The following is a 25,444-nucleotide window of genomic DNA, read 5'->3' on the forward strand; positions in this document are numbered from 1 at the left end:
TCTATTAAAACTTGCCAAATTTATAATTGGTATATTTGTGCTTCCAATTTTAATTTTAAGATCATTCTGTTTAACATATGCAATCCATCTTTAAACGTACAAAAAATGTAAAGATATTAATATGGATTAAGATTTTAATTATCAGTAAAATGAGAGCTTATTGATAGAGATTTACTGCAAGTTTTAAGATCCCTTGTTACAGTGTTAATCCAATTCCAATCGAACTTGCATAAATCCACTAAAAATGTAAGCAGCAACTTCTAAAACAATCATTCCACAAAACCTCTTTGAAATGATCGAGTACAATGTCTTATTTATACATGCAAAAAGGAAGAATTTTCCTCAACTGTCCAACGAAATTTCTTCATCTAGTTGAAGAAATCTTTATCTGCTATCAGTAACAATGTATGAATCTGCAACGAGCTTCATCTACAGTGTCGACATGGTAAGATTGAAACATGGTTCTACCTCAACTTATCACTGAGAACTCTACCAGAGGAGGAGGAGGAGCATATCCAGGATCAACACCAGTCTTCTCGGCAGTATCTCAAGTTGACATGCAGATGAAGACTGGCCAGGAGCTGGACTTCCAGTATCAGTTGTATTCTCCTTTGGGCAAGCATAATTGCAGCGGCTCGGCGGGACAATCCTGTACACTCCCTCGCTTGTAAGAAGGAAAACATCCTTTCTATTGTCCTCACTGAATGAGTATATGAATCCCAGGGACGGGAGAGGACTTCCGGGAACCGTATCACAAGGAATAGGAGAGTTCTTGGCACAGTTGAAGGGAATCATAGTGCTGGTGTAGTTTCCGCTGTTTTCTGGGACCTCTATTCCTGCCCACATGGCTCCACCATACAGATCTGCATATAGGTACCTAAACATGCCATATGAGGAGGAACAAACAGTCAAGCAATCCAGCAAGAGGTAATCTTTGAAGCTGAGAATTCGGCTATGGAATTATTCTTGAGTTCTTGGTTACCTTCCATACATGCAGGGATCTGTCAATGATCTGTAGACATAACCACCGGTGATAGATGCAGATCCCATAGTGGTGTTTATATCGGAGCGGCTGTAACCCATAACAGGGAGGATTGGATTTATGGAGCCAAGTGATGTATTACCTCCAGGAGACCGAGGTGGATGATAAAGATAAGGTCCCTCGTAGACTCGCCATCCGTAGTTTCCACCCTTTGAGATCAAATTTACTTCTTCATATGATTCCTGTAGTTGTATTGGTGCCAGTTATCAGAGTAATTGAGAGATTTTTTTGGACCAGGATTGTGGATACAATTGGAAGAAGGTGACAAGAAATGTAACGATATCTTCTATCAGATTAGTTTGTGGGAGGAAAGATAAGGACAAGGGGAAGAAAAGTTGAAGACTTTGAGAAGATGAGAAAGAACATAATTGAGATCAAATCGAACAAGAGTTCCTCATGGTAGCACTCTTTCTACCAGCAAAGATTTATTGGATCAAAATATGATGTTGACAATTTTGTTCTCAGTTTGTCAAATCCAAGGGTTCATATAGTTCATAAGAATGATAATTTTGATGGTAGTTTTACTTCTCAAGAATCAATACTTAGATACAAAGTATAAGTATTGATTCTAAAGAAGTAAACCATGCTGAAAGTACATGGAACAAATACCTGGCCAACATCTGCACAGAAGAAATAAGAAGGTTTTTCTACATAAAAACTGCAACGCCATGGGTTCCTTAAACCCAATGCCCATATCTCAGCCTGTAGTTCGCTATCAACCATGTAGGGATTATCCTTTGGTATAGAATAGTTGCCCCAGAGACCAAGTTCACTTATTTGATTCTGACCTAGAAATGGATGATTAGCAGTTAGAAGAGCTGACAATGATATTACGTCTGAAATGATGGAAATTTAACAGTGGCCTAGTCAATACAGGTGACAGATTCTTTAGAGATGACAGTTCTATAAGAAACACGGATGATGCAGTATTTGTGAAATCTAACCAAAGAATTAATAATGTGATCACCAGTTGCAAGAGAAGTAGAAGAAGAAAAGACCGAAGTTTGTCCAGAGACTTACTCTGCATGTTGTTTATGTCGAGTCGCATGATTTTTCCAAGCATTGCCTTTTTGTTTTGAGCAAAATTATAAGGATCTCCTATATTCCCACCATCTCCCATCATAAGGTATAAATAGCCATCTGCAGGTCCAAAGAGAATTTGGCCACCATGATGAGCCATATATGGAAGCCCCATAGTAAAAATCCTCCTCACTTCTAATGGATTCGCGCTTGATGCCTAAAATTAAGGAGCCAGCTGAATTAGTAACTTGAACTTTGTAATAAAAAATATAGGTTTTGATAAAAAACCACAGAACAATAAAGAGAAAATGTCTTCATTTAATTGAAGAGGATATGAAGATATATACTGTGGAGGGTGTTGTCGAGGAATCATTGGCAGTGAACTCAGCCACAACGGTTTGGTATTGACATGGTTGGGCACCATTATCAGTGCCAAGTTTTGAAGGATCACAGCCCATATCAGAGTTACATGAACATCTTCCAGAACAGGTTGCCGATTGAAGCTTATCGCAGTTGTACGAAACGAAAAAACGTCCATTTGTTGTGAAGTTTGGGTGAAATGCCAGACCCATTAGACCAAGTTCAGTGTCAAAGATGACTTCATCAGTTAAATCAAGAAATGGGTTCGACTCATCGAGTTCCAGTGTTCCACCTGATCCATGTTCTGGAATAGTTGCCAACCAAATTTTGCCAGCTTGGTTTGACAGGAAAACACGATTTGATCCATCAGGGTGACCAACCATGTTGAGGTAAGATCCATTTCCAATTCTCTCAAGACATAGACCTTTAGGAGTTGGTGAATCTGCGATGCTGTTGAATGAAACTGAGTCACCATTGAAGCATAGAGTATTATCTCCAGATGATCCTCCAAATGCTTTACAAAAGTCTGTTGCAGATTGCCAGATATCAGTAAGTTTGGATGAAGAAACTGGTAGCCCAGCAAAAGGAGAATTCCTTGTCGAAATATCTTTGCAAGTATCCCACACTTCTCTACAGAAGTCTTTGCTGGAGTTGTTGTGCAGAGAAGAGCTTGCTGAGCCAGTAGAGTTGCAGAGATATGGAATTGTTCTTGTCCTTGGTTCAGTTCCGAACAACTCAGCTGAATATGGATCGCATTGCTGCAAGACCAACATGGTGAGGCATGATCACATATCACATGAATTATGTTTCAAATTAATGGAACCACACACTGATGATATGATACAATTATTCTGCATATAACTAGAATGAATAGTACTTGACGCTATCCAATTGATGTAGCAGGAAATGTAACCTGATTTTGTATTTAGCAGTACCTGGAAAACCTGAAACCTTACCGTTTATTTTCAACTACTGCATCTATGAAGGATCCAGATGAAGAAAAACCATTCAAACAAATGCATAGAGAATGTTAATCCGTCTTCAGCATCTAGACATGTTTGATAGTTCATGTATAAGTCCTGATCCTCAAGAATTAGAAACTAATGAGTTTGTAATTACTCCAAAGAAAAGGTCAACACAAATAAGTGAAAACAGGACTGATGATGCAGAATAGATATCGAATTTGGGGTCTTTCCTATGCGTCACATGAAGCAAAGATCAAACAAATTTACAGAAAAGATTACAGTGCAAAGCTGTGAGACGAATTATCAGAAAAGAGACATAACCTAGCAAGCATAGGTGAAGATTTCAACATTTCAGAAGCAGTTCTGGACCTTATAACCCATATTTTTGGCAATGTTAATCTAAAACCTTTTCCAAGACCGAGTTCAATTGACCAAATCAAACCTTTCCATGATGCTCTGCCGCTAACAAATCACCAATTAGTGTAGCTAATGCTTCTTAGAGATGTATGAGATTGGTCATCTATGAAGTTACTATCAATCTCTGGGTGAATCCAATCGACTACTCAGAGATCTTAATGACCATAAATTGAATCGGAAAGTGCAAGACTGTTTTAGGGCAACAAGTTTACCGCGCAGAGGATGGATTTCATGACAGCCGCGCAGGCCGCATCGGAGATGTTCATAGACTGAAACTGCTTCCGGAGTGCGGCATCATCGGTCGAGTTGCAGCAGCTGCTACCATCGTAAGAACAGAAGGATAAAGGAGCTTTCAGGGTCGTAGGCGCCACTAAGAAACCAAAGATTCACAACAGAAGAGACCGTCACATGAGTCGAACATCAAATAAAGAAACATTCAGCAATAAAAACAATGACATGGAGGGGATTGGATGGATGCCCACTTGAATCGGTGCACAGTTGGAGAGCAAGGGAGTCAGGAAGGAGGAAGGGGAAGAGGAGGAGAAGAGGCAGTGAAGCCATCATCACTGGCCCCATCACAGCTCAAGGAGAGCCTGCTTTGACACCTTTGGTGCAGTCCAAGGGAGGAGGAGGAGGTGATGGTGGTGGTTCAATCTGTATGCTCTAGAGTAGAGATGGAGGAGGCTTCCATGGGATCTCAACCAGGGTTGACCTGTTCCGAGAACGACACCGACCACATGGCTGTTGAGGACATCTAAAAGAACTGAGCATGAAAATTTAAGCCTCGACAGGAGCAGCGGTGGTTGATCGGTGGGAACTGATCTTTCAACCCCAATCAGCCTCAGAACAAGCCATCAAAGTCAACTTCAAAAAAAGTCAGGATATATCCAAAAGTCAAACTCAAGGACTGCCCTGTGCACACCAGTCAAACAAGTCGTCCGTCTATGATTTATCTTAATCGACACATCCTGATCACCAATGAAACACACTAGTTTTCATGATCATCCACACAGCCTCCACAAATCTCTTGCAAACTGCCTCTGAGACAAAGAAGCTGACGACAATCTCACCTCTTCCGTAATGAGATGGAGTACAAGCGCAGGTCAGCCTGTTCCTACGTTGACTTCTAAAAATGTAGCATTGAACAGTATAATCTTACCGAATCATTCACAAAAGTCAAACATAAAGACGGGTAAATATTCCTATGAAATTCAAAAATAAAAACGTGGATTAATCAATCTGAATAACTGAACAAAGACACGATTATTCCTCGAATACAAGTTTCTCTGATCCGGCAAAATAAGACAAAGCCAGAAATGGAATCATTCTCATTCCTCTCCCAGACTTGGTTCGATGGCTCTTTCTAGCGCTATCTGACAACGAAAGAAGGGCAACAGAACAAGAACAGACGATCGGCTCGGACATCCATCATCGACAAATATTTCATTTATTTATGGCCATATATATATATATATTAGCACAGCAATACAAGCAGACAAATTGGCATATATGCGAGTCTCTCAAAGGATCCCACTCGGGAAACACTCGTCATCCTGTTCTGCCACCGCTTGTTTCACAGGACAAACAGTAGCTATCAAAGCTCTTAGGCATCCATGGAACTCCTCGATTTCCAATCCTGAGATCGAATTGGTGTGTATGCATGGACCACAGCTTTGGAGTCTTACCACCGCAGTTACTCGAATCCTACACTCGGTACATGCAAGCTCACTTCAGCAGCAACGCTTCCTTGCGCCTCCCCAGAAGAGACAGCACGGTCGCAGCAACATGTCTTGAAGACAGCCCTGCTGCTTCAATCTGATCCTGAGGTGATCCATGGTCGATGTATCGATCCGGCAGAACCATCGATCTCAACTGCTTCAGTAAAAATCATCACTGGGATAGTTTAGGAGAGAACTAAGCTAAGATTAGATTCCTTGTGTCGAGGGAAAGTTTACCTTCAGTTGTCCATCGAGGAGGCCACTCAAGCTCAGGAAATGAGCAACATGGGATCCGAATCCTCCGATGGAGCCTTCCTCCACCGTGATTAAGATATCGTGCTCCTTCACTAAGCTCCTTATGAGCTTGACGTCCAGAGGTTTGCAGAACCGAGCGTCGGCCACGGTGGCGAAGACTGCGTGGGCTCTCAGCGTGTCTGCAGCCTTCAGGCATGTGTTAACTGTGGAACCGTATCCCAGGATGGCGGCCCTGTCCCCTTCCATCAGAACTCTGCCCTTCCCGATCTGTTTGGGAACCAAAAAGCAAAGAGATCTCAAAGATCGTTTTAGTTCTTTGAGGATGATGACATTGTTGGGAAGCCGGTCGCTACCTCGAGAGGCGAGCCCTTGTTGTCGGGAGGGAGGGCCACACCTACTCCGTTGCCTCTGGGAAATCTGAAGCAGCTGGGCCGGTCGTCGATGGCTGCCGCAGTTGCAACCATGTGCATCAGCTCGGCTTCGTCCGCCGGGGCCATCACGATCATGTTGGGCAAACAAGCCATGTACGTGATATCAAATGCTCCGCAGTGCGTCGGTCCATCGGCGCCGACGAGGCCCGCTCGATCCAGCGCGAACCGGACTGGTATCTTCTGGAGGTCGACATCATGCACCACCTACGGATCCTCCCAGTTGGATTAGATCATCAAAACCATCATACTGACACAAAATCCAAAGCTTACCAACCTGATCATATCCTCGTTGAAGGAAGGATGAGTAGATGGCACAGAAAGGCTTGAGGCCCTCGGTGGCCAGACCAGCTGCGAACGTGACGGCGTGCTGCTCTGCAATTCCCACGTCGAAGCATCGTTCAGGGAACCTCTTCTGGAAGTAGTTCAGTCCCGTCCCACCACCCATGGCTGCGTGGATAGCGACGACCCTGTTGTCCGCCTCCGCCTCTTTGATGAGAGCCTCCGCAAAGTACTGGGTGTACGAGCGAGTGGGTGACTTTGGCTTCAGCTGCTTCCCGGTGCTCGGGTCAAACTTCACGACTCCTGAGACGAGCACATCGTTCTAACTCTCCCCATGGATACCAAAAGAACATGCAAGGAACGTTACCGTGCATTTTGTCTGGAGCAGCCTCGGCGGGGGGATACCCTTTCCCTTTCTCTGTCACAATGTGGATGAGGACAGGTCCTGGAGCAGGCATGGACTTCACGTCCTGGAAGATGGTCACCAAATCTTCCAAGTTGTGCCCGTCTACTGGACCGATGTAGTATAATCCCAGCTCCTCAAACAATGATGATCCATTGGCACTTATCAGTCCTCTGGCGAACTCATCCACCTTCGCAGCAACCTCATGTGTTGGACCACCAATTTGCTTTGTGATGCTCTGCAGAATGACCCAATTCGGCGACTCAGAATGATCCAATTTACTATGCATATGTCATAACATCAACCATCGAAAGCAGTCCCAATAAATTAGAATCGTTGTTCTGTTGCCTCCTTTGGAATCATCGTCTCATTGAATTAGGCATACAAGTCGCCACCAGTAAAAACAGGAACAAAAGCAAGAGGGGGAAAGGACGACAAGAAATCTACTAAAGAACTGAACTGACATGTAAAGATTAACTCAACTTTTGCGTCCTCACCTTGGCTGCTTCCCGGAGCTTACGGAACTTGGTACTTGCTTGAAGTCTGGTGAGGGCTTTACTCAGTGCACCAACGGGAGTGGCAGGTCCATCAAGGGTTGCAGTTGGTAATGAAACTTGCCTGTTGTCATTCAACACCACAATAAGGTTCGAATTCAAGTATCCTGAGTTGTTCATGGCTTCGTAGGCCTGGCCAGCGGTCATAGCTCCATCCCCGATGACAGAGATTACATGGTTCTTCTTCCCTAGCATATCTCGGGCGACGGCCATGCCTATCAAGACATCCAATGGAATAAAGAATGAGTTCGATTTAATGGGAGAGAGTAAGTGTCGAGAGCTTACCGAGTCCGGCAGAGATGCTTGTGGAGCTGTGACCAGCACCAAAAGCATCGTAGATGCTTTCATCTCTCCTGGGGAAACCTGCGATCCCAGAGGTTTGCCTCACAGTATGCATCCTTGACCTTCTCCCGGTCAAGATCTTATGTGTGTAGGCCTGCAGTTCATCCCACACATGTTATTTCCTTCCTCTTCTACTGGCAAACGCTACAATCTTTCTTCTCTGACCTGATGACCAACATCCCATATGATCTTATCCTCGGGAGTATCGAACACATGATGGAGAGCCACGGACAATTCCACGACTCCCAGGCTTGCACTTAAATGCCCACCAGTCTTCGACACGGTGAACACAATCTCTGCTCTTAGCTCTGCTGCGAGCTGCTCCAAGTCCTGTAAAGAAGATCTTTTTTCGTGAGTGGTGGGATCGTTATAACCAATGACATGCGTGAAGAAAGCACCGGCGAGGAAGAGACCTGCACGGAGAGATTCTTCATGTGAATTGGGTAATTAATGGTGTCCAGAAGCGGGGTGGGAGGCTTCTCTCCGGAGAAATCAATCGTCCACCCACTCTTGCCTTTGTTAAACATCATCTTCCCATCACCACCAAGCCCGCACGCCCTGACACGAAACTGAAGAGAAGAAAATTAAGAAGGTAGGAGCAGAACAGATATCATGCGTTGAACCACCGAAACGAGAACGGAAATGAGAGAGACTACACGGACCTGCCGCTTGGGGCTGGTTCTTGGATTCGGAGCTACGAGGAACGGAGCGGAGAAAGCGGCCATCAGAGAGCCTGAAGCCTCCATTGTGAGAGTGAGAGAGAGAGAGAGAAAGCTTTGGATGGAGGAGAAGGTAGGTTTGTGAGGGAGCTTTAAAAGCGTTGCGTCGGCAAGACGACGAAGGCGATATGTTGGTGGCAGCGATCAAACTTGCGACGAGAATCTACAAACATCACTCGAGTCCCCGTTTTAGCCCCGCTGGCCCGGACGACGCGTGCAGAGAGATCAGTCCAAGTCCTACGCCGCCCGTGGACTGGTTCTTGAACCGCTCGGTCTAGAGCGGAGATGACGGCTTTTGTATTGCACGTTAATGAGTTCATACCCAAAAGGCTTTTACAGCTCCTGCAAATATATTGCCACAGCCAATGAATATAAAGATTAATTTGACTTAATAAATATAGTATCATTCATAATATATATATATATATATATATATATATATATATATATATATATATATATATATATATATATATATATATATATATATATATAGAGAGAGAGAGAGAGAGAGAGAGAGAGAGAGAGAGATTTTTGGGTGATGATGAGTAATATATTCTTAATCTCAAATCTAACTCAGTTGAATTAGATGTAATCTATGAGGCATGTGTCTCATTTAGAATTGTCATCTATCATATAAATTCTTATGTTTATGTGATTTATATGTGACTAATCATAGAAAATAGGATACTTTTATGTGTGCAATTGTGGTCCTTTATGGGTACCTAAATTATTAGGTGCATTAGATGGACTTTTCCACCTCCTAAATTTAGTGCCCAACTTTCACAAAATAATTAAAATTCCTCATTGCTTTTGAATTCAATGGTTCAACATCAGCTTTTTTTTTTCTTTTATATTTATATTTATATTTTAAATTTTGGTTTAGTGTCAATTTCAATAATTTATTAGAGCGGTTTAATATTTGGTTTGTGTGTTCTCATTTGAAGTATTGTTTACAATTGTCAGTCTCAAGTAACCCAATAATTTTCGCTTGACAAATTTTTTGATCCTATTAGTCTAATTATGTTCAAAAGAGTAACTATTAAGATGGAAACATCTTATTCCTTTGAGTTCCTTTCAACTTTCATCATTTTTTCTCTTTTTTTTGTTATTGTTATTGTTCAAACTTGTCTACTTGTCTTACTTGATTCGTGTTAATGTAAGCATATGAAAGTCGAAGATCGATCGTTTAATACCTATATAGTATCGAGGAGTATGATTAGGATAATATTTACATGTCATCCAAATATTTTGACATTCTTATATTTTAATTGGAGTTTATAATTTTTATAATGAACTAACACTTGAACCTAAGTTTACTCGCTTCCAACTAGTAAAGATTCTTTTAGTTCACGCACTACATTCCATCATGCATGCTGTCCTTTTCATTCAAAAGAATATACCGAGTCCTAATGTTCTGTAGATACTAATTGGACTTCACATTCGAGTTTCGATTGGTATAGCATGCGATCACTAATGTATCTAACACTTGGAAGCTGACTTGTCGTGTTTAGAGTATGGAAGGTTTGACTGTGAAGGATCAACTATAAGCTTTTGGAGCAAGCAACAAAGTCAAAGGTGTAGATTGTTGAAGAGCGAGGCGTCAACACTGCATATTGTTGTGTGCATATATTCAACGGAGGCGTCAATCATAGGTTGCTCTATGTATTCTACATCATTTTCTTCATCTTAACATCGGCATAGTATGAGTATATTTCAATTGTAGCATCCAACAGAATGGAAACGTCGATGTTCATAACTCAAGTTAGCCGCCTTTCCAGAATACGTAAAGTCAAAGCTTCTCATCGCTCTGTCTCTCTCTCTCTCTCTGGTGCTCATTGTGGATGAGGTGCTTACAGGCGAATTCCAAGCAGTGGGTTGACCAGAAATCGAATGTGTCTTACCTGGAAGCCATTAATTAGCATGATCGGTCAAACTTAGATATGATAGACACCACTCAACCCAGAAGTCTAAACTACTTAAATATGATAGTTTAATTGACTCTTTCAATCCTTAGTCCTTTTCGAATCTTCATTTTACGTGTGAATTTGTTCCAAATATTTTCTTCTATTCGAATTGGCTTGTAAGGATATATCAAACACATGTTCATGACTGGTAGGATAAACTATGATTTTATCTATTTTTTTTTTTCAATTTTTGATTCATTTTTTTATGAATTATAGCTCATGTCATAGACTTAAGTGATTTTGTATAAGTCATGCAACTCTTTTATTACGTCCATAAGTAAAAGGTCGAAAAAAAAAAGAATTAGTGAAAGCAAATGTATGGATTAGCTATCGTGAATGATACCATATAGACAAGGAGAAACTTTATAGGCTTGAAATGATCTCATAATAAATGTCGCATAGATCCTTGTACTCGGGGATTAACCAAAATATTAACTAGGACAAAAAAATAAAATAAAAAATAAAACACCAAATTAGACTTTCATTCCACATCTTTTATAAATATATATATATATATATATATATATATATATATATATGATGAATTAAAAAAAAACTACATGTAAAAGATAAAATAAACAAATTCAAATGGCAAATCAATTTATCTCAAACTCTTTTAGTAATGATATATTATCCTATCCAAGGATTACTTACAAAAGTAATAATGTAATATTTATCTAATGTCCTAACATTTTCTCCAAAAAGTTCCATTGGAGATTATTGCCATCATAACCTGCTTTGGTAGACTTCAAGATGTGGAGAACTGGAAATCCTAATAAATTTCTTAGGTTACTTGCCTAAACATTATCTAACATATAAAGTATTATTGTCAGACATATAACTCACCTATTTATTTATTTTAATAAGCAATTCACCTATAAATTTTTTTGCAAATATCTATGATTAATCAATAATGTATGGAGGATCCTAAATAGTATATTTGCTGTTTATGAAGAGTCGATTGATGCTGCAGAAATGCTTGAAGTATTTGCAGAGCAGGTAGAATTGTGCATGTTGAATGAATGAGTACTCCGACCAAACAAAGAACACTGAGCTGCCACTTTAAGAGATTAGAGTCAGCTTTGTTGCACATTAACCCAACATAATCCTCCACCACCATAATTAATCTTCTCCTTCCTTCCCTGCGCACATCTTTATCAGTGTCTTAATTAACGTTTTATTCTTATCTTAATCCACACGAAAAGCCTTCGGTTTCCACCAGCTTGCAATTTTGTGTCCCCCACCTTTACTTGATAGATTCCATCTCTCATCAGTTTACATCATAAAAAGAGAGATGGAGGGAAAAGAACACTGCGGCTTTCTTTATCTGTAATGCATCATACACTCCTCATTCCAGTAGCTTCGACAGATAACCAAGATAAAGGCAATTAATAATGCTTAGCATGTAATGTTGGCAACCTTCATACACTCTCCCATCGTATATTATCATGTAATACAAATTATTCGTATGTGATTGTAGTATAATGCATTTGTACTCTGAAGGCTTTCTGGAACTCTTAGTTCGACTAATATATTAAGTTCATCACGATAAAGTCTTTCTTTGAACAGCTACGTCTTGTAAGAGCTGTTTTTATCTCAGCCTGTTCTTTCCTCTCCAAAGCACTATATTCTGTGAGTAGAGAGAGAGAGAGAGAGAGAGAGAGAGAGAGCTGGTTATCTTGATCATGAAGAGTAAGGAGTGGATCATAATTTATGAGCTTCTGATGGTGGAATGCTACTTAGGTAACCTCGATTCATCTCCCACACAAACTCTGGCAAGTATATTGTTGTGGCTGGTTCTCCATCGGTAGTTCCTTCTATCGATTCTTCGTGTTCTCGTCCTTTCAGTTGTTGCAATGGGGGGCAGACTCCAGCAGAAGGCTGAATCCACCATCCCCACTCCCACCTTCTCCCCTCCGGAAGCCAACAGAACAGGCATCGACAGCACCACATGGTGCGTGGCCCATCCGGGGGCTTCTCAGTTCGATCTCGAGAACGCACTTGATTGGGCCTGTGGAGTGGGTGGCGCCGACTGCTCCTCCGTGCAGCCGGGCGCCGCTTGTTACCAGCCGGACACCCTCCTCTCCCACGCCTCTTATGCCTTCAACAGCTACTACCAGCACAATGGCAACTCAGATGTTGCATGCAACTTCGGTGGGACTGCAACCATTACAAGCAGAGACCCAAGTAAGCTCGTTGATGGCAAGTCCTCTTAAGCTTTCTGTCCTGATCGACTCTTCAAATCAATAGACCTTTTGATTCATCTTTCTCACGTCATGGTAGGCTATGGATCCTGCAAGTATCTCAGCTCAGAGTGAGTAGCACTCCATGCTGTTTCTGCATACATTCGATTGCCGAGCACTTGGACTCTGCTTAGCAAGCTTCTTTTGATGGATGCAGGTCAGCTTCTGAGTCGTCAACGCTGTTTCAGATTGGCTTCCTCACGAAGATTTTGGAGATTTTGATCCTTTTGTGTTTGAACACTAGATTATGATGTGTCATCATAAGGATAATTGCATGTCAAAATCCACTGCGTTTCTTGTACGGCTCCTCTGGTTGAGCTCAAGTTGGCTGAACGTTCCATGATACTTAGCTTATTGTATTATGCAGTAAAAAATATGTTTATATTATGTCTTTGTCCCTTCTCTAACTATAACCAGTTTTGTAACCTAATAGTATTTTTCTTTTATTTTTCTAAAAAATACTCAAATATTCGACAATAATAATAGATAAAATTTAATTTATATTATGAAGATTTTGTATAGTTCGACACATATATGACTCCAAACCAGCGATTTCGGTTTCGATTTAAGTCTTTTCTTTGAATCAAAATTATTTTTTTTAATTTTTATTTTAAAAATATTTAATATTATTTTTTTTAAATTTAATATATATTTTTAATTGATCAAAACTATCGATTTCGATTTTCAACTTCACTTGGTTCAGTTTTGGTTTGAGTTAAGGCTAGGATTAATTATATATTACTCTTATAATTAGTTATTTTTAGTATTCTGATCCTTAAGTTATATTAAAATTTTTATAATTAATAAAATATTTAACTTTTTTTATTTATATTTTATTAAAATATTATAATATAAATTTTAAAAATATAAAGATCGAAATGATAAAAGATAACTAATTATAGGAATAATCTGTGCGCCGATCTTTTCGGATCCGGATCATCATTCAAGCGAATCCGGATCCTCTTACAGTGGACGAGAGAATCCATGAACCCTAGTTCGCGCTTTAAATACCCGTCGCCTCCCTCGGCGCCGCAAACCCCAATCCCTTCTCAGATTCCTCCCTCTATCGATTTGAACTCTTTCGTTTTGGTGCAGCGGAAGTAATTTTAGGGAGCCTGATGATACGGTTATGTCGCTGTTTTCTTCTTACAGTGTTCTGCGTTTCCCTCTTTCTTTACTCGTTCGAATTTAATGGGAGAAATGATGATTCAATTCCATAGTTTTTTTTTTCTCTGCAAGTCAGATGATGAATTATCACAAAACATGCACTACCATCTGATCTCCCTTCTACGCTTAATCGATTTGTTTTCTTTCTAAATGTTCGATTTTGTAGATAAAAATGTTGTTTTTAGTAGCGAAAATACTAAAGAAATAGATAGATTTGGTGTGCAGTCGATGATGAAGAATTAAGCAAGTCCTGATCTTTCTGTGATTATTACATTAATTATCACCATCTTTCGGCTGAGACTGCACGAATTTGTTCTTTAACTTTTCTTCCTGTTTTCCGATTTACGTCTATTATTCTGATATGATATGCGATCGGGTATCTGATGCTGAGCCTTAACTGTGGTGGCTCTGCATCTTGTTAGGGTGGCAGCGATGATGAACAGTTCTTGCGACACCGGTTGCTCTGTTTCTACCGTGAGCTTCCGGTTGCTCTGTCTATATCTTGTTCCCTTTCAATAAATTACATGGTCAAAGTCATAGAGCCATTGCGATTCACAAATATATTTTTGTCATGACGTATTGGAATTAAATGTGATCCAATAACATTTTTATGGAAAGTGGGTGGGAACAATCAAAGGTGGAATGACTTTATAATTAGTTAAATTATCTACGAATTATCTATATGTAATACTTAACATTTATAGACAAAAGAGTAAATTGTATTTGACAAAAAATATAATTCATAATTAGATTAATTATATATTATATTTTGTAGTTTGTTATTTTTAGTATTTTGATTGTTATATTTTAAAAAATTAAATTATTATTTTTATAATTATAAAACTAAAATATTTTTATTTATTTATTTTAGTAATATCGATTTTATTAATAGAAATATAAAAATATAAAATATAAAAGTAATATTAATATTTAGGATCGTTTTATGTTGATGTTGATGCATATATCAAAATTGATAACTATATTGATGTGGTAAAATAGTTTTTATCTTTTGGTTATTATTTTTCTCATTCATAGTAATCACTCGTGACTTTCAACGATATCGTTGTTCGTCATTATTGACGTTAAAATTATTTTTTTAATTTTTATTAATAAAATTTTGATGTTAAGATAAATAAATCTAGATATAAGGATATTAATATATTTATAATTATTTTTATAATTATAGAGATGACTACTAATATATCTATAATTATTTTTATAATCATAAGAATGTTAATATAATTTTTAAAAAAGGAATGATGAAAATATTAAAAATAGTTAATTATATCTAATTAGCTCTTAATAAAATGCTTACCGATTGGTGATTACGATAAGTATGAATATATTTGTATCTATTGAAAGGAACCAAATGGCACAAATATTATACGAAGTACGTCTTTCGAAAACAAACAAGTTGCATAAAACACAAAGGACGCCGCAACGGCGCATACGTACTGCATACAACCACGGGATAGATTCGATGAAATCTAATGAGACCCACAATCCTGATAGCGGTAACTAACCAAGATCATCAGAAGCAGTCGGAGATAGATTAATATGCCAAAGCTGTGTTCCTAGCGGCCATCAAGGTGCCGCCGCAGGTGGCGGAGTGAGGAAGGGGACGGCAGGCACCGTCGGGATGGAAGGAATGGCCGGGAATGAAGGCATCGGAGGAATCGTGAGCTTGGGGATACCTGCAGGCATAGGCGGCCACGTGACCTGTGGCACCATCGGCATCGGCGGCGCCGCTAGTGTAGGTATAGTCGGCACAACCGGCATCGGCGGCACAGTAAGCGTAGGAATGGCCGGTGCTGACGGCAGGGTTGGTACCGTCGGGGCTGCAGGTGCCTTGGCCGCGTCAAGCAAATGTCTTGCTGCATCGCATGTCATGAGGCTGGCCAGCGTAAGGACAGCTACGAGAATGCTCATCGTGCAGAAGCCAGCGTTAGAAGCCATGAGGGTATGGGGTGTATGTATATGGGTTTGGAGGTCTCGATGGTGGCGATGAAGATGAGAGGCTGGACATTTATAGTGGGAAGAGGATGGAGTTTGGGTCTGTGGTGGTGCAATTACCCTTGAATTAGAGCTCGGTGGTTGGCTCCCATGGCTGGTGTTTCGGTATGTGTTGGTGGGAAAGGACGAAGGTGACGTTTATTTTGTGTTGTTAGTTCACCTTCTCATCACTTGCGGTTGCTTTGATACTATAAAAAAGAAGAAAAACAAATCTGTCTCAAATCACAAGTTGCGTATTTTTCTGTGCTATTCTTCAATAATGAACATTAATATTTGATAATTATCTAAGTTTTTGTGACTTATTAGTCTTCGGCGGTTGTACTCTTTGTATTTAAAGAACATCTTCGAGTAGATATTTGACTATAGATCAATTTTCTAAAGTTACACGTCTAATTAAAAATTAATTAAGTGAATATATAACATTAATTTAACGTTGAAAGTGAACAAGATTAAGATTGATATAAGGATTTAAAAAATATATTATTATCAATTTTAGCTTAGATATTTTGATTAATGAACTAGGTTAAACGAAGTTGATAGGTTAGTTAGTCTAATTGATATTGGGTTATAATATTTAGTGCTAGAGTCGATTTAATATTTGGGTATGATGAGAAAACTCGAGTAGAAAATGACTATTCGTCGATGGAGTTTGAAGATTCATCATGGTATGGAGTTACCATTAGACTATGTCTTACATACATCATGTTAGGGTTGATCAATACTGTCTTGACAAAGATGTCAAACCCTTGAATGAAAAAAATTGTAACACTCTAATTAGTCTCACATCTCAAGATCATGATTGACTTATAATAGTTTGATCGGTATATTACTACCAACTTCAGCCTGAGTATTTTGGTTAAAGTTTAGATCAAACGAAGTTGATATGCTAGTTATCCTATTAAGCTCGGGTCTTAACATTTAGTATTAGAGTCGATCTAGTATTTAAACAGAGAAAGCTCGAGTAGAAAATGTTTACATGTGAATGAAGTCAGAGGATGTATCAAGGGTCTGATTTGAGCTATGCTAGATCTTGATGAGGACATCAAGTCTTTAAGCAACAAAGATTATAATATCCTTAGTTAGTCACATATCATGATACTATACATATTAATTTGATTAATTCTTTAAAAAAAATATTTTATTTTTCTTTGACTAAAACAATTTAGAAAAGGGTGATTGATTCCCTTCACCGCATCCATTTATTACCCTTATTTTTTATTTAACAAAAATATAAATTAAAAATAAATGGACAATTTTCCATTATTTTTATTTTTATTTTCCCTTCAATTGAATTGGTTCGATCCTTAAATTTATGATGTTAAGGCCATTTCAAACGCAATATAATGGATCTGATATTACCATAATATATAGCTAGTTTACATAAATATATAGAATCAATTTTAAATTCAGTTGCATTTATTTTGATATTATAGATAGTAAACTAATACTTTTGTATCAATACCTACTCAATAATAATAATAACATAAACGAAACTTATTAGTTATACCTTAAATGTACTTAAGTTTTCATAGTATAATCGCAAACTCCTACTTAATTGTTTTTTCTACATCCATAACTATTACTCACGACATTAAACTTTTCATTTTCCTTTCTTATTTCGTTATTCAATTCTCCTTCATTTATAATTTTTCATCAATTATTTTACTTAATACTTGTAATGTTTAGTAGTTCTTATGTTAACGTAAAGATGATAAATCCTACTAATGACTTTTTTTGTCTCAATAAATTTTTCTTAAAGTTGGAGAATTTGACCAAAAAAAAACTTTTTTTATTTTTTTATTTATTATTTTATATAAACCAATCCATTATTATCTGTTTCTTTTGTATTCCTTTTACCATCATGTAAAATGCTAATTAATACAAAATAATTTAATAATGCTTAGTGTATCATTTGGTCTAATGACCAAATGAATCATATTGGTCCAGTGAATCCTGTAATCATCCTGTCTAATAATTAAATAAATCATTTTGATTCAGTGAATCTAAAAGAATGTTGCAGAACCTAACATATTGGGTTCGACACAACCTTGGACTTCGAGACAGTATTAAGGTTAATATGATACTCTATTGAAATGTTTCGGAGCATATCAATATGGTATTAATGATATATAAAATATTTTAAAATATCTTAATGATACATGAAATATTTTAGAACATATCAATAATATATAAAATATTTTAAAATATATCGTATAAAATATTTTGAAGTATATTAATATGATATGAAATATTTCGAAACATATCACACGGTCGAAAATAAAACCGAAACTATCGGTGTGCCAGCAGGACTCGAATCTGTGATTCCGTACCCTACACAGCCGGGGCTTTTTTGGTGCACCGTCTAGCGTACCTTCCACTGATGGGGATAAAAAGAGGAATAACCTTTGTATAGGAACAAATACTAGAAGACCAAAATACGCAGCGGAATAAAATGGAAACACAATCAAACAGAACACCAAGATATACGTGGAAAACCCCTTCAATGTGAAGGGTAAAAACCACGGGGCAAACTAGAGATAATCCACTATGAGAATAATGAATATACAAATCTCAATCTCTTGCCCAAAACCCTAGCAACAACCACAAGAGAATAACTGGGATACAAGGATCACGTCACTGCCCACAATATCTAAAACCTCCCCAAGTAATCACAGCAAGAGTCTACTGTAGATTTGATCTAACCTGAGATGAGAACACTGCTAGATGATTGTGAACAGTCTCTCTGCGTTGTCCTTGTCTTCTTCCCTTTCTTTCTCTTCCTTTTCTGCCTTGATCTCCTTCTTCTCTTTGGAATCCCGTGGCCGTGGCCTCAAAGATCTGCCTCGTTGCTGCCTTTTTATAGCCTTAATCTGCCTCTAAAACGCAGCCACCACACCCCCCTAATCTTAATTAGGGTTAGGTTAAGAGAGGGTGTGGGCTGTGGGCTGATAAAGCCCACATGGGCTGAATATGGGCCATCAGCCCAACAACCTCCCCCTTCAGCCCATAAGGGAGGCTGTCCCATGACTCCTCAATGTGAAGCCATGCCGACCAACTGTCGGCATATCTCCTGTCTTTCTTTTGGTAAGGTCTTCGTCAACATGTCTGCTCCGTTGTCATCTGTATGAATTTTCTGAAGCTGCAACTGCTTCTCTTCAAATACATTTCGAATCCAGTGGTATCTGACATCTATATGCTTTGACTTGGAATGAAACATTGGGTTCTTACACAAATGGATGGCACTCTGGCTGTCACAATGCACCACATAATTTTCCTGTTTCAGCCCCAATTCTTGTAAGAATTCTTTCATCCATAACATTTCTTTGCATACCTCTGTAGCAGCAATATATTCTGCTTCTGTGGTGGAGAGAGCAATACACCTTTGTAACCTGGATTGCCATGACACAGCTCCCCCTGCAAAAGTAAGTACATAACCTGAAGTAGACTTCCTCGTATCTATATCTCTGGCCATATCTGCATCTGTGTAACCTGTCAACACAGGTGGTCCACCTCCAAAGCTTAAACAAACCTTAGAGCTCCCTCTGAGATATCTAAAAATCCACTTCACCGCTGCCCAGTGCTCTTTGCCTGGATTTGCAAGAAATCTGCTAGTAACACCCACTACATATGCGATGTCTGGCCTCGTACACACCATTGCATACATTAAACTTCCAACTGCTGAAGCATAAGGAACCTTTTGCATTTTCTCCTTCTCCTCATCACTTGACGGACTTTGTTCTGAGCACAACTTGAAGTGACCTGCAAGAGGAGAACCAACTGGCTTAGCATTGCTCATACTGAATCTTTCCAATACCTTCTCGATGTATTTCTCCTGTGACAACCAAATCTTCTTGTTTTTCCTGTCACGAGAAATCTGCATGCCTAGTATTTGCTTTGCTGGCCCCATGTCCTTCATTGCAAAAGACTCACTCATTTCCTTCTTCAACCTGTCAATTTTAGACATATCTTTCCCAAGAATAAGCATGTCATCAACATAAAGTAAGAGAATAATAAAATCCTCACCAAACCATTTGATGTACACACAATGATCTGAAGCCATTCTTTTGTATCCATTTTCTGTCATAAATGAATCAAACTTTCTGTACCACTGTCTTGGAGCTTGCTTAAGCCCATACAAGCTCTTCTTCAACTTGCAGACAAAATTATCTTTACCTTTGACTTTGAAGCCTTCTGGTTGCTCCATATAAATTTTCTCCTCCAAATCACCATGAAGGAAAGCTGTCTTCATATCTAACTGCTCAACCTCCAAGTTATGGCTAGCAGCAATACCAAGAGCAACACGAATAGAAGACATTTTAACAACAGGAGAAAATATCTCTTCAAAGTCAATACCTTTCTTTTGACCAAAGCCTTTCACAACCAATCTAGCTTTGTACTTTGGTTGAGAACAATATTCTTGAGTCTTCAACCTAAAAACCCACTTGTTCTTCAAGGCCTTCATTCCATTTGGTAGCAGCACCAAATCATAAGTGTGGTTCTTCTGAAGAGCATCCATCTCTTCCTGCATAGCAGCTAACCACTTCTCTTTCTGCTCACTCTCAACTGCTTCCTGGTAACTCTCTGGTTCACCTGCATCAGTAAGCATCACATACTCATTTGTAGAGTATCTTCTGGAAGGTTGACGTTGTCTAGAAGATCTTCTCAACTGAGGTTCTGTTGGAACTTGCTCTCCTACTTCTTCTTGCTCAACATGTCCTGCAGGTAAATCAACATCAGGCTCTACACTATTTTCCTGCACATCTCCCCCATCACCCTGATATACTGGAGGAGTAACTGGGTCACAATCTGCTAATCCTTCTGCAGAAGTCTTGGCTGGTGCCTTCTTCTTCAAATCCTCAAAGGTTTGATCCTCAAAGAAGATCACATCTCTGCTCCTGAACACCTTCTGCTTTTCTGGATCCCAAAGCCTGTAACCAAACTGATCATGTGAGTAACCAAGAAAAATACATTCTTTAGACTTACCATCCAGCTTGGACCTCTCATTATCCGGAACATGTGCAAATGCACGACAACCAAACACTTTCAAATGCCTGTAGGAAACATCTTTCCCTGACCATACATGCTCTGCAACATCACCATCTAAGGCTGTACATGGTGATAAGTTGATCACATCAACTGCAGTCCTCAAAGCCTCATCCCAAAACCTTTTGGGTAGCTTGGCCTGTGAAAGCATACATCTGATCTTTTCCATGATGGTGCGGTTCATCCTCTCTGCAATTGCATTATGCTGAGGTGTACCAGGAACTGTCATCTCATGTTGGATTCCATGTGACCTGCAATAGTCATTAAACAATCCTGTATACTCACCACCATTATCTGATCTTATGCATTTCAATTTCCTTTCTGTCTCCCTTTCAACCCTGGCATGAAACTCTTTAAAGACATTAATAACCTGATCTTTGGTCTTCAAAGCATAGGCCCAAACTTTCCTAGAAAAATCATCTATAAAAGTGACAAAATAAAGTGCACCACTTATACCAAGAACATCAACAGATCCACCAGGAGTTTTTGTCCTCAAAGGACCACATACATCTGTATAAACACGGTCTAAGGCATGCATTTTTCTAGACAAAGCAGCACTAGCAAATGAAACTCTATGTTGTTTACCAGCTAAACAATCAATACAAGGGTTCAGATGTATACCTCTGAGATCTGGTAATACCTCTCTCTTGGAAAGAGTTTGCAGCCCCTTCTCGCTCATGTGTCCCAATCGCCTATGCCACAACTCCATACTGAAGTCTTTCTCTATAGCATTTAACTGCTCACCATAAGCTTTAGCCTGCAACCTGTACAAAGTATGACATTTCTTTCCATTAGCTATAACAAGAGAACCCTTACTGAGTTTCCATTGCCCTCTGTGAAATCTGCTTTCATAGTCTTCATCATCTAGTCTTCCAACTGAAATTAAATTCAGCCTCAAGTCAACCACATGTCTCACATCCTTAAGTACCAACTTGCAGCCAAGGTTAGTCTTTAAATGGATATCACCCATGCCAATGATGTCTGCTGTGCCATAGTTGCCCATCTTGACAACACCAAAGTTTCCAGACCTGTATGTAGCAAAAAACTCCCTCCGAGGTGTAGCATGATAAGAAGCACCTGTGTCAATCACCCACTCAAGATCCTGACACACACAAGAAAAAATATCATCAGAAGGAGACAAAATCAAATAATCACCACCCTGCACTGTAGCTGTAGTATTATCCTTTGATTCTGTAGACTCCACTTCTTTTCCCTTTTTCTTGTTCTTTTTAGGTTGCTTACATTGGTTCTTGTAATGTCCTTTCTCACCACAGTTATAGCAAACAATATCTTTTCTTGATCTTGACTTGCTCCTACCCATACGTGAACTGCTTCTGAACTTTGACCTTCCTCTGTTCTCTGAGATAAGTGACTGTGAATCATTCTGAGATGTTGCTGAACTCTTTCTTCTCAACTCCTCATTCAACAAACTGCTTGTTACTTGACTCATAGTGACAATACCATCTGGCGCAGAATTACTGAGGGAAACCACCAGTGTCTCCCAACTTTCTGGTAATGAACTGAGAAGTAACAATGCCTGCAACTCATCATCAAGAGACATTTTCATAGAGGATAACTGGTTAGTAATACTCTGCATTTCATTCAAATGCTCAGCAATAGAAGCACATTCTCTATATTTTAGGTTCACAAGTTTTCTGATCAAAAAAGCTTTGTTGCCAGCTGTTTTTCTCTCATAGAGACTTTCCAATTTTTTCCAAAGAGAATATGCAGAAATTTCAGTAGAAACATGGTGAAAGACACTATCATCAAGCCATTGTCTAATAAACCCAATTGTTTTTCGATCTAACCTCTTCCACTCATCATCTGTCATAGTTGTAGGTTTTGCACTATCCCCCTGCAAAGGTCCATACAAATCTTTGCAATACAAGAGATCTTCCATTCTTGGTTTCCATATCATCCAATTATTTCCATTTAAACTAATCATGCGAGAAATATTACTGGCCTCCATGTTCAAATACAAAAATTAAATCACCAAAACCCCGCTCTGATACCAGTTGATGGGGATAAAAAGAGGAATAACCTTTGTATAGGAACAAATACTAGAAGACCAAAATACGCAGCGGAATAAAATGGAAACACAATCAAACAGAACACCAAGATATACGTGGAAAACCCCTTCAATGTGAAGGGTAAAAACCACGGGGCAAACTAGAGATAATCCACTATGAGAATAATGAATATACAAATCTCAATCTCTTGCCCAAAACCCTAGCAACAACCACAAGAGAATAACTGGGATACAAGGATCACGTCACTGCCCACAATATCTAAAACCTCCCCAAGTAATCACAGCAAGAGTCTACTGTAGATTTGATCTAACCTGAGATGAGAACACTGCTAGATGATTGTGAACAGTCTCTCTGCGTTGTCCTTGTCTTCTTCCCTTTCTTTCTCTTCCTTTTCTGCCTTGATCTCCTTCTTCTCTTTGGAATCCCGTGGCCGTGACCTCAAAGATCTGCCTCGTTGCTGCCTTTTTATAGCCTTAATCTGCCTCTAAAACGCAGCCACCACACCCCCCTAATCTTAATTAGGGTTAGGTTAAGAGAGGGTGTGGGCTGTGGGCTGATAAAGCCCACATGGGCTGAATATGGGCCATCAGCCCAACATCCACTGCTTCCTCTCCGCCTATTCTTCTCTCTCTTGTGGCCTCTTCACCTTCTTCTCTCTAATAATAGCGAGGGACAGGGAGTAATTCGTCTCCGTCGCAATGGCTTTCGTCTTATCGTATGTAAGTCCTCATTTATCTTTCCCGATCGAGCTTTTCATTTATCTTTCTGTAGATTGACGATATTCGATTTGTTCGTGTCTTTGTTGTGGTTGTTCTTGGTCGATGTGATAGCATGGGATGTAGTATTTTAGAGCATATGGTATTGATCGGATCTGTTTACCTGTCTAATGATGTTAATTTGTATTTGTTGGGACTTCTACTGGCGGAAGAATATGTTGTTTTCTATCTGCCTAATTTTATAGGATTTATAAGTTTGTTATTCTGATCAAATGGGTGAATAAATTGCCCACCAGATTATTCTCTCCTCTTTTAACTTGTAAGCGATTCTTGCATTCTTCAGTCTTCCTTTTGTTGAATAGCAAATCAAAGGAGTAAATGAGCTTCATCACTAGTTTTAGTTATATCCTTATTGATCTAACTAAATTATTTCTGGCCATGTATAATCTAGAAATCTTTGCTTGAAAAGTTAATCTCTGTAAATGTAACTTATTGTTCATTCTTATATTTCACTTGTCAGTAAAAAGTCTAAACAAAATGTCAACAGTAAAGAGAATTCACTTTTTTTTTTGTTTCCTCATAAAGTTTAAATCCGAAGTAGCTTGTTTTTCCTGTTAAGATTTATTTACTGTAGTATTTTGGGTGTCTCATATTATGTTCAATTATTAGTCAAATGCATCATCTGGAATGGGTGTTGCTGAGGATTGCAAAGAAACATTCCTATAACTTCAGAGGAAGAAAACTTATCGGTATGTGGTATTCAGTATCGATGAGAAGCAAAATCAGGTTGTTGTGGAGAAGACTGGTGCTGCCACTGAAAGCTATGATGATTTCTTGGCATCTCTACCTGAAAATGATTGTCGTTATGCCATCTATGATTTCGACTTTGTAACTGAAGAGAATTGTCAGAAAAGCAAAATTTTCTTCGTTGCCTGGTGAGATTCTTCATGCTAGATTATTTTCATTATGCCTTTTTTGTTGCTAGTATGCTGCGTCTCTCTAGATTTTATATGTATAGTATAAATCTTTAAATTGTGAAATTAAATTGGCAACATTCTAAAACATGTATGTGATTGTATTTAATTGTTGTCATTATCTGATGATAAATTAGAATAAACCTTGTAGATTGGATGGTTCCTTTATTTTGTCTTAGTTGGAATTGTATGGATACAGAACTTCCAACAATTGTAGTTGTTTGAGGTCCTGAAGAAGATATATGCATTCTAAAATCTAATTATCTCTATTTTTGTTCTTGAGAGTGAAACAGAAATGCAAGTTTTGTCTTATAAAACCAATGGGTATGACTAGATTTTTCATCTTCATTGTGTCAGCAAGACAATATTAATGATCTCATTTGTTGTATGTTGATTGATAATAAAGACCTCATGAAACAGCTCTCTTTAGTTAACAATGTGCATTTCTTTCATTATATTACATATTTTCTAGTGCTGTACAATCTTGCACATCCATTCTGATTATAATCGTAGTCTTTTCCTTGTTGTTTCTCCCATCAGGTCCCCATCTATTTCACGAATCCGAGCCAAGATGCTGTATGAAACCTCTAAGGATCGATTCAGAAGAGAGCTGGATGGAGTCCACTACGAGATTCAGGCTACTGATCCGTCAGAGATGGACCTTGAGATTCTCAGAGATCGAGCACATTAATCTCAGAGATCTTTAAGCCCAAGAAACTCCATTCAGAAATTGTTTTAGCTACTCATGCATTGTGGAGATTAGTGTTTAAGGTCTTAAGTCTTTAG

The 25,444-nt window shown here is 38.8% G+C and overlaps 3 protein-coding genes, 2 non-coding genes and 1 pseudogene across 5 annotated transcripts; 4 read left to right on the forward strand and 2 right to left on the reverse strand.

Annotated features, from left to right (window-relative positions):
• Window positions 1–258: 258 nt before the first annotated feature.
• On the reverse strand, window positions 259–4,616 carry LOC135612982 (HIPL1 protein-like). Its single transcript, XM_065109847.1, has 7 exons — window positions 4,287–4,616; window positions 4,017–4,174; window positions 2,410–3,180; window positions 2,063–2,279; window positions 1,652–1,830; window positions 983–1,224; window positions 259–877 (listed from the first exon to the last, which is right to left on the reverse strand). Exons 1-7 carry the CDS (start codon window positions 4,378–4,380, stop codon window positions 490–492), a joined length of 2,049 nt encoding a protein of 682 aa, XP_064965919.1. The 5' UTR covers window positions 4,381–4,616; the 3' UTR covers window positions 259–489.
• Window positions 4,617–5,321: 705 nt separating this feature from the next.
• Window positions 5,322–8,628, reverse strand: LOC135612983 (probable 1-deoxy-D-xylulose-5-phosphate synthase 2, chloroplastic). The gene is made up of 10 exons (XM_065109848.1): window positions 8,449–8,628; window positions 8,200–8,355; window positions 7,952–8,116; window positions 7,730–7,880; window positions 7,388–7,659; window positions 6,855–7,128; window positions 6,483–6,790; window positions 6,131–6,412; window positions 5,760–6,044; window positions 5,322–5,676 (listed from the first exon to the last, which is right to left on the reverse strand). Exons 1-10 carry the CDS (start codon window positions 8,530–8,532, stop codon window positions 5,530–5,532), a joined length of 2,124 nt encoding a protein of 707 aa, XP_064965920.1. The 5' UTR covers window positions 8,533–8,628; the 3' UTR covers window positions 5,322–5,529.
• Window positions 8,629–12,115: 3,487 nt separating this feature from the next.
• LOC135612984 (glucan endo-1,3-beta-glucosidase 13-like) lies at window positions 12,116–13,062 on the forward strand. Its single transcript, XM_065109849.1, has 4 exons — window positions 12,116–12,215; window positions 12,321–12,659; window positions 12,756–12,786; window positions 12,873–13,062. Exons 1-4 carry the CDS (start codon window positions 12,158–12,160, stop codon window positions 12,964–12,966), a joined length of 522 nt encoding a protein of 173 aa, XP_064965921.1. The 5' UTR covers window positions 12,116–12,157; the 3' UTR covers window positions 12,967–13,062.
• Window positions 13,063–13,908: 846 nt separating this feature from the next.
• On the forward strand, window positions 13,909–14,000 carry LOC135613283 (small nucleolar RNA Z195/SNORD33/SNORD32 family). The gene has a single exon (XR_010487266.1). It is a non-coding gene; the product is annotated as a small nucleolar RNA Z195/SNORD33/SNORD32 family (small nucleolar RNA).
• Window positions 14,001–14,102: 102 nt separating this feature from the next.
• On the forward strand, window positions 14,103–14,187 carry LOC135613284 (small nucleolar RNA Z196/R39/R59 family). Its single transcript, XR_010487267.1, has one exon. It is a non-coding gene; the product is annotated as a small nucleolar RNA Z196/R39/R59 family (small nucleolar RNA).
• Window positions 14,188–23,666: 9,479 nt separating this feature from the next.
• LOC135611877 (actin-depolymerizing factor 11-like) lies at window positions 23,667–25,349 on the forward strand (annotated as a pseudogene).
• Window positions 25,350–25,444: the final 95 nt, after the last annotated feature.

The sequence above is a fragment of the Musa acuminata genome, chromosome BXJ2-5, assembly GCF_036884655.1.
Source record: "Musa acuminata AAA Group cultivar baxijiao chromosome BXJ2-5, Cavendish_Baxijiao_AAA, whole genome shotgun sequence".
In the NCBI taxonomy this organism is placed as follows: Eukaryota; Viridiplantae; Streptophyta; class Magnoliopsida; order Zingiberales; family Musaceae; genus Musa; species Musa acuminata.

Excerpts from the sequence above, each read along its gene's own strand:
- LOC135612982 (XM_065109847.1), bottom strand. The coding sequence starts at position 4,380 with ATGGGGCCAGTGATGATGGCTTCACTGCCTCTTCTCCTCCTCTTCCCC. Across the intron at positions 4,175-4,286 it reads CCAACTGTGCACCGATTCAA|TGGCGCCTACGACCCTGAAA; the intron begins GTGGGCATCCAT and ends TTGGTTTCTTAG. Across the intron at positions 878-982 it reads GATCCCTGCATGTATGGAAG|GTACCTATATGCAGATCTGT; the intron begins GTAACCAAGAAC and ends TGGCATGTTTAG.
- LOC135612983 (XM_065109848.1), bottom strand. The coding sequence starts at position 8,532 with ATGGAGGCTTCAGGCTCTCTGATGGCCGCTTTCTCCGCTCCGTTCCTC. Across the intron at positions 7,881-7,951 it reads TATGGGATGTTGGTCATCAG|GCCTACACACATAAGATCTT; the intron begins GTCAGAGAAGAA and ends GATGAACTGCAG. Across the intron at positions 6,791-6,854 it reads TGCTCCAGACAAAATGCACG|GAGTCGTGAAGTTTGACCCG; the intron begins GTAACGTTCCTT and ends TGCTCGTCTCAG.
- LOC135612984 (XM_065109849.1), top strand. The coding sequence starts at position 12,158 with ATGAAGAGTAAGGAGTGGATCATAATTTATGAGCTTCTGATGGTGGAA. Across the intron at positions 12,660-12,755 it reads CATTACAAGCAGAGACCCAA|GCTATGGATCCTGCAAGTAT; the intron begins GTAAGCTCGTTG and ends ACGTCATGGTAG. Across the intron at positions 12,787-12,872 it reads TGCAAGTATCTCAGCTCAGA|GTCAGCTTCTGAGTCGTCAA; the intron begins GTGAGTAGCACT and ends TGATGGATGCAG.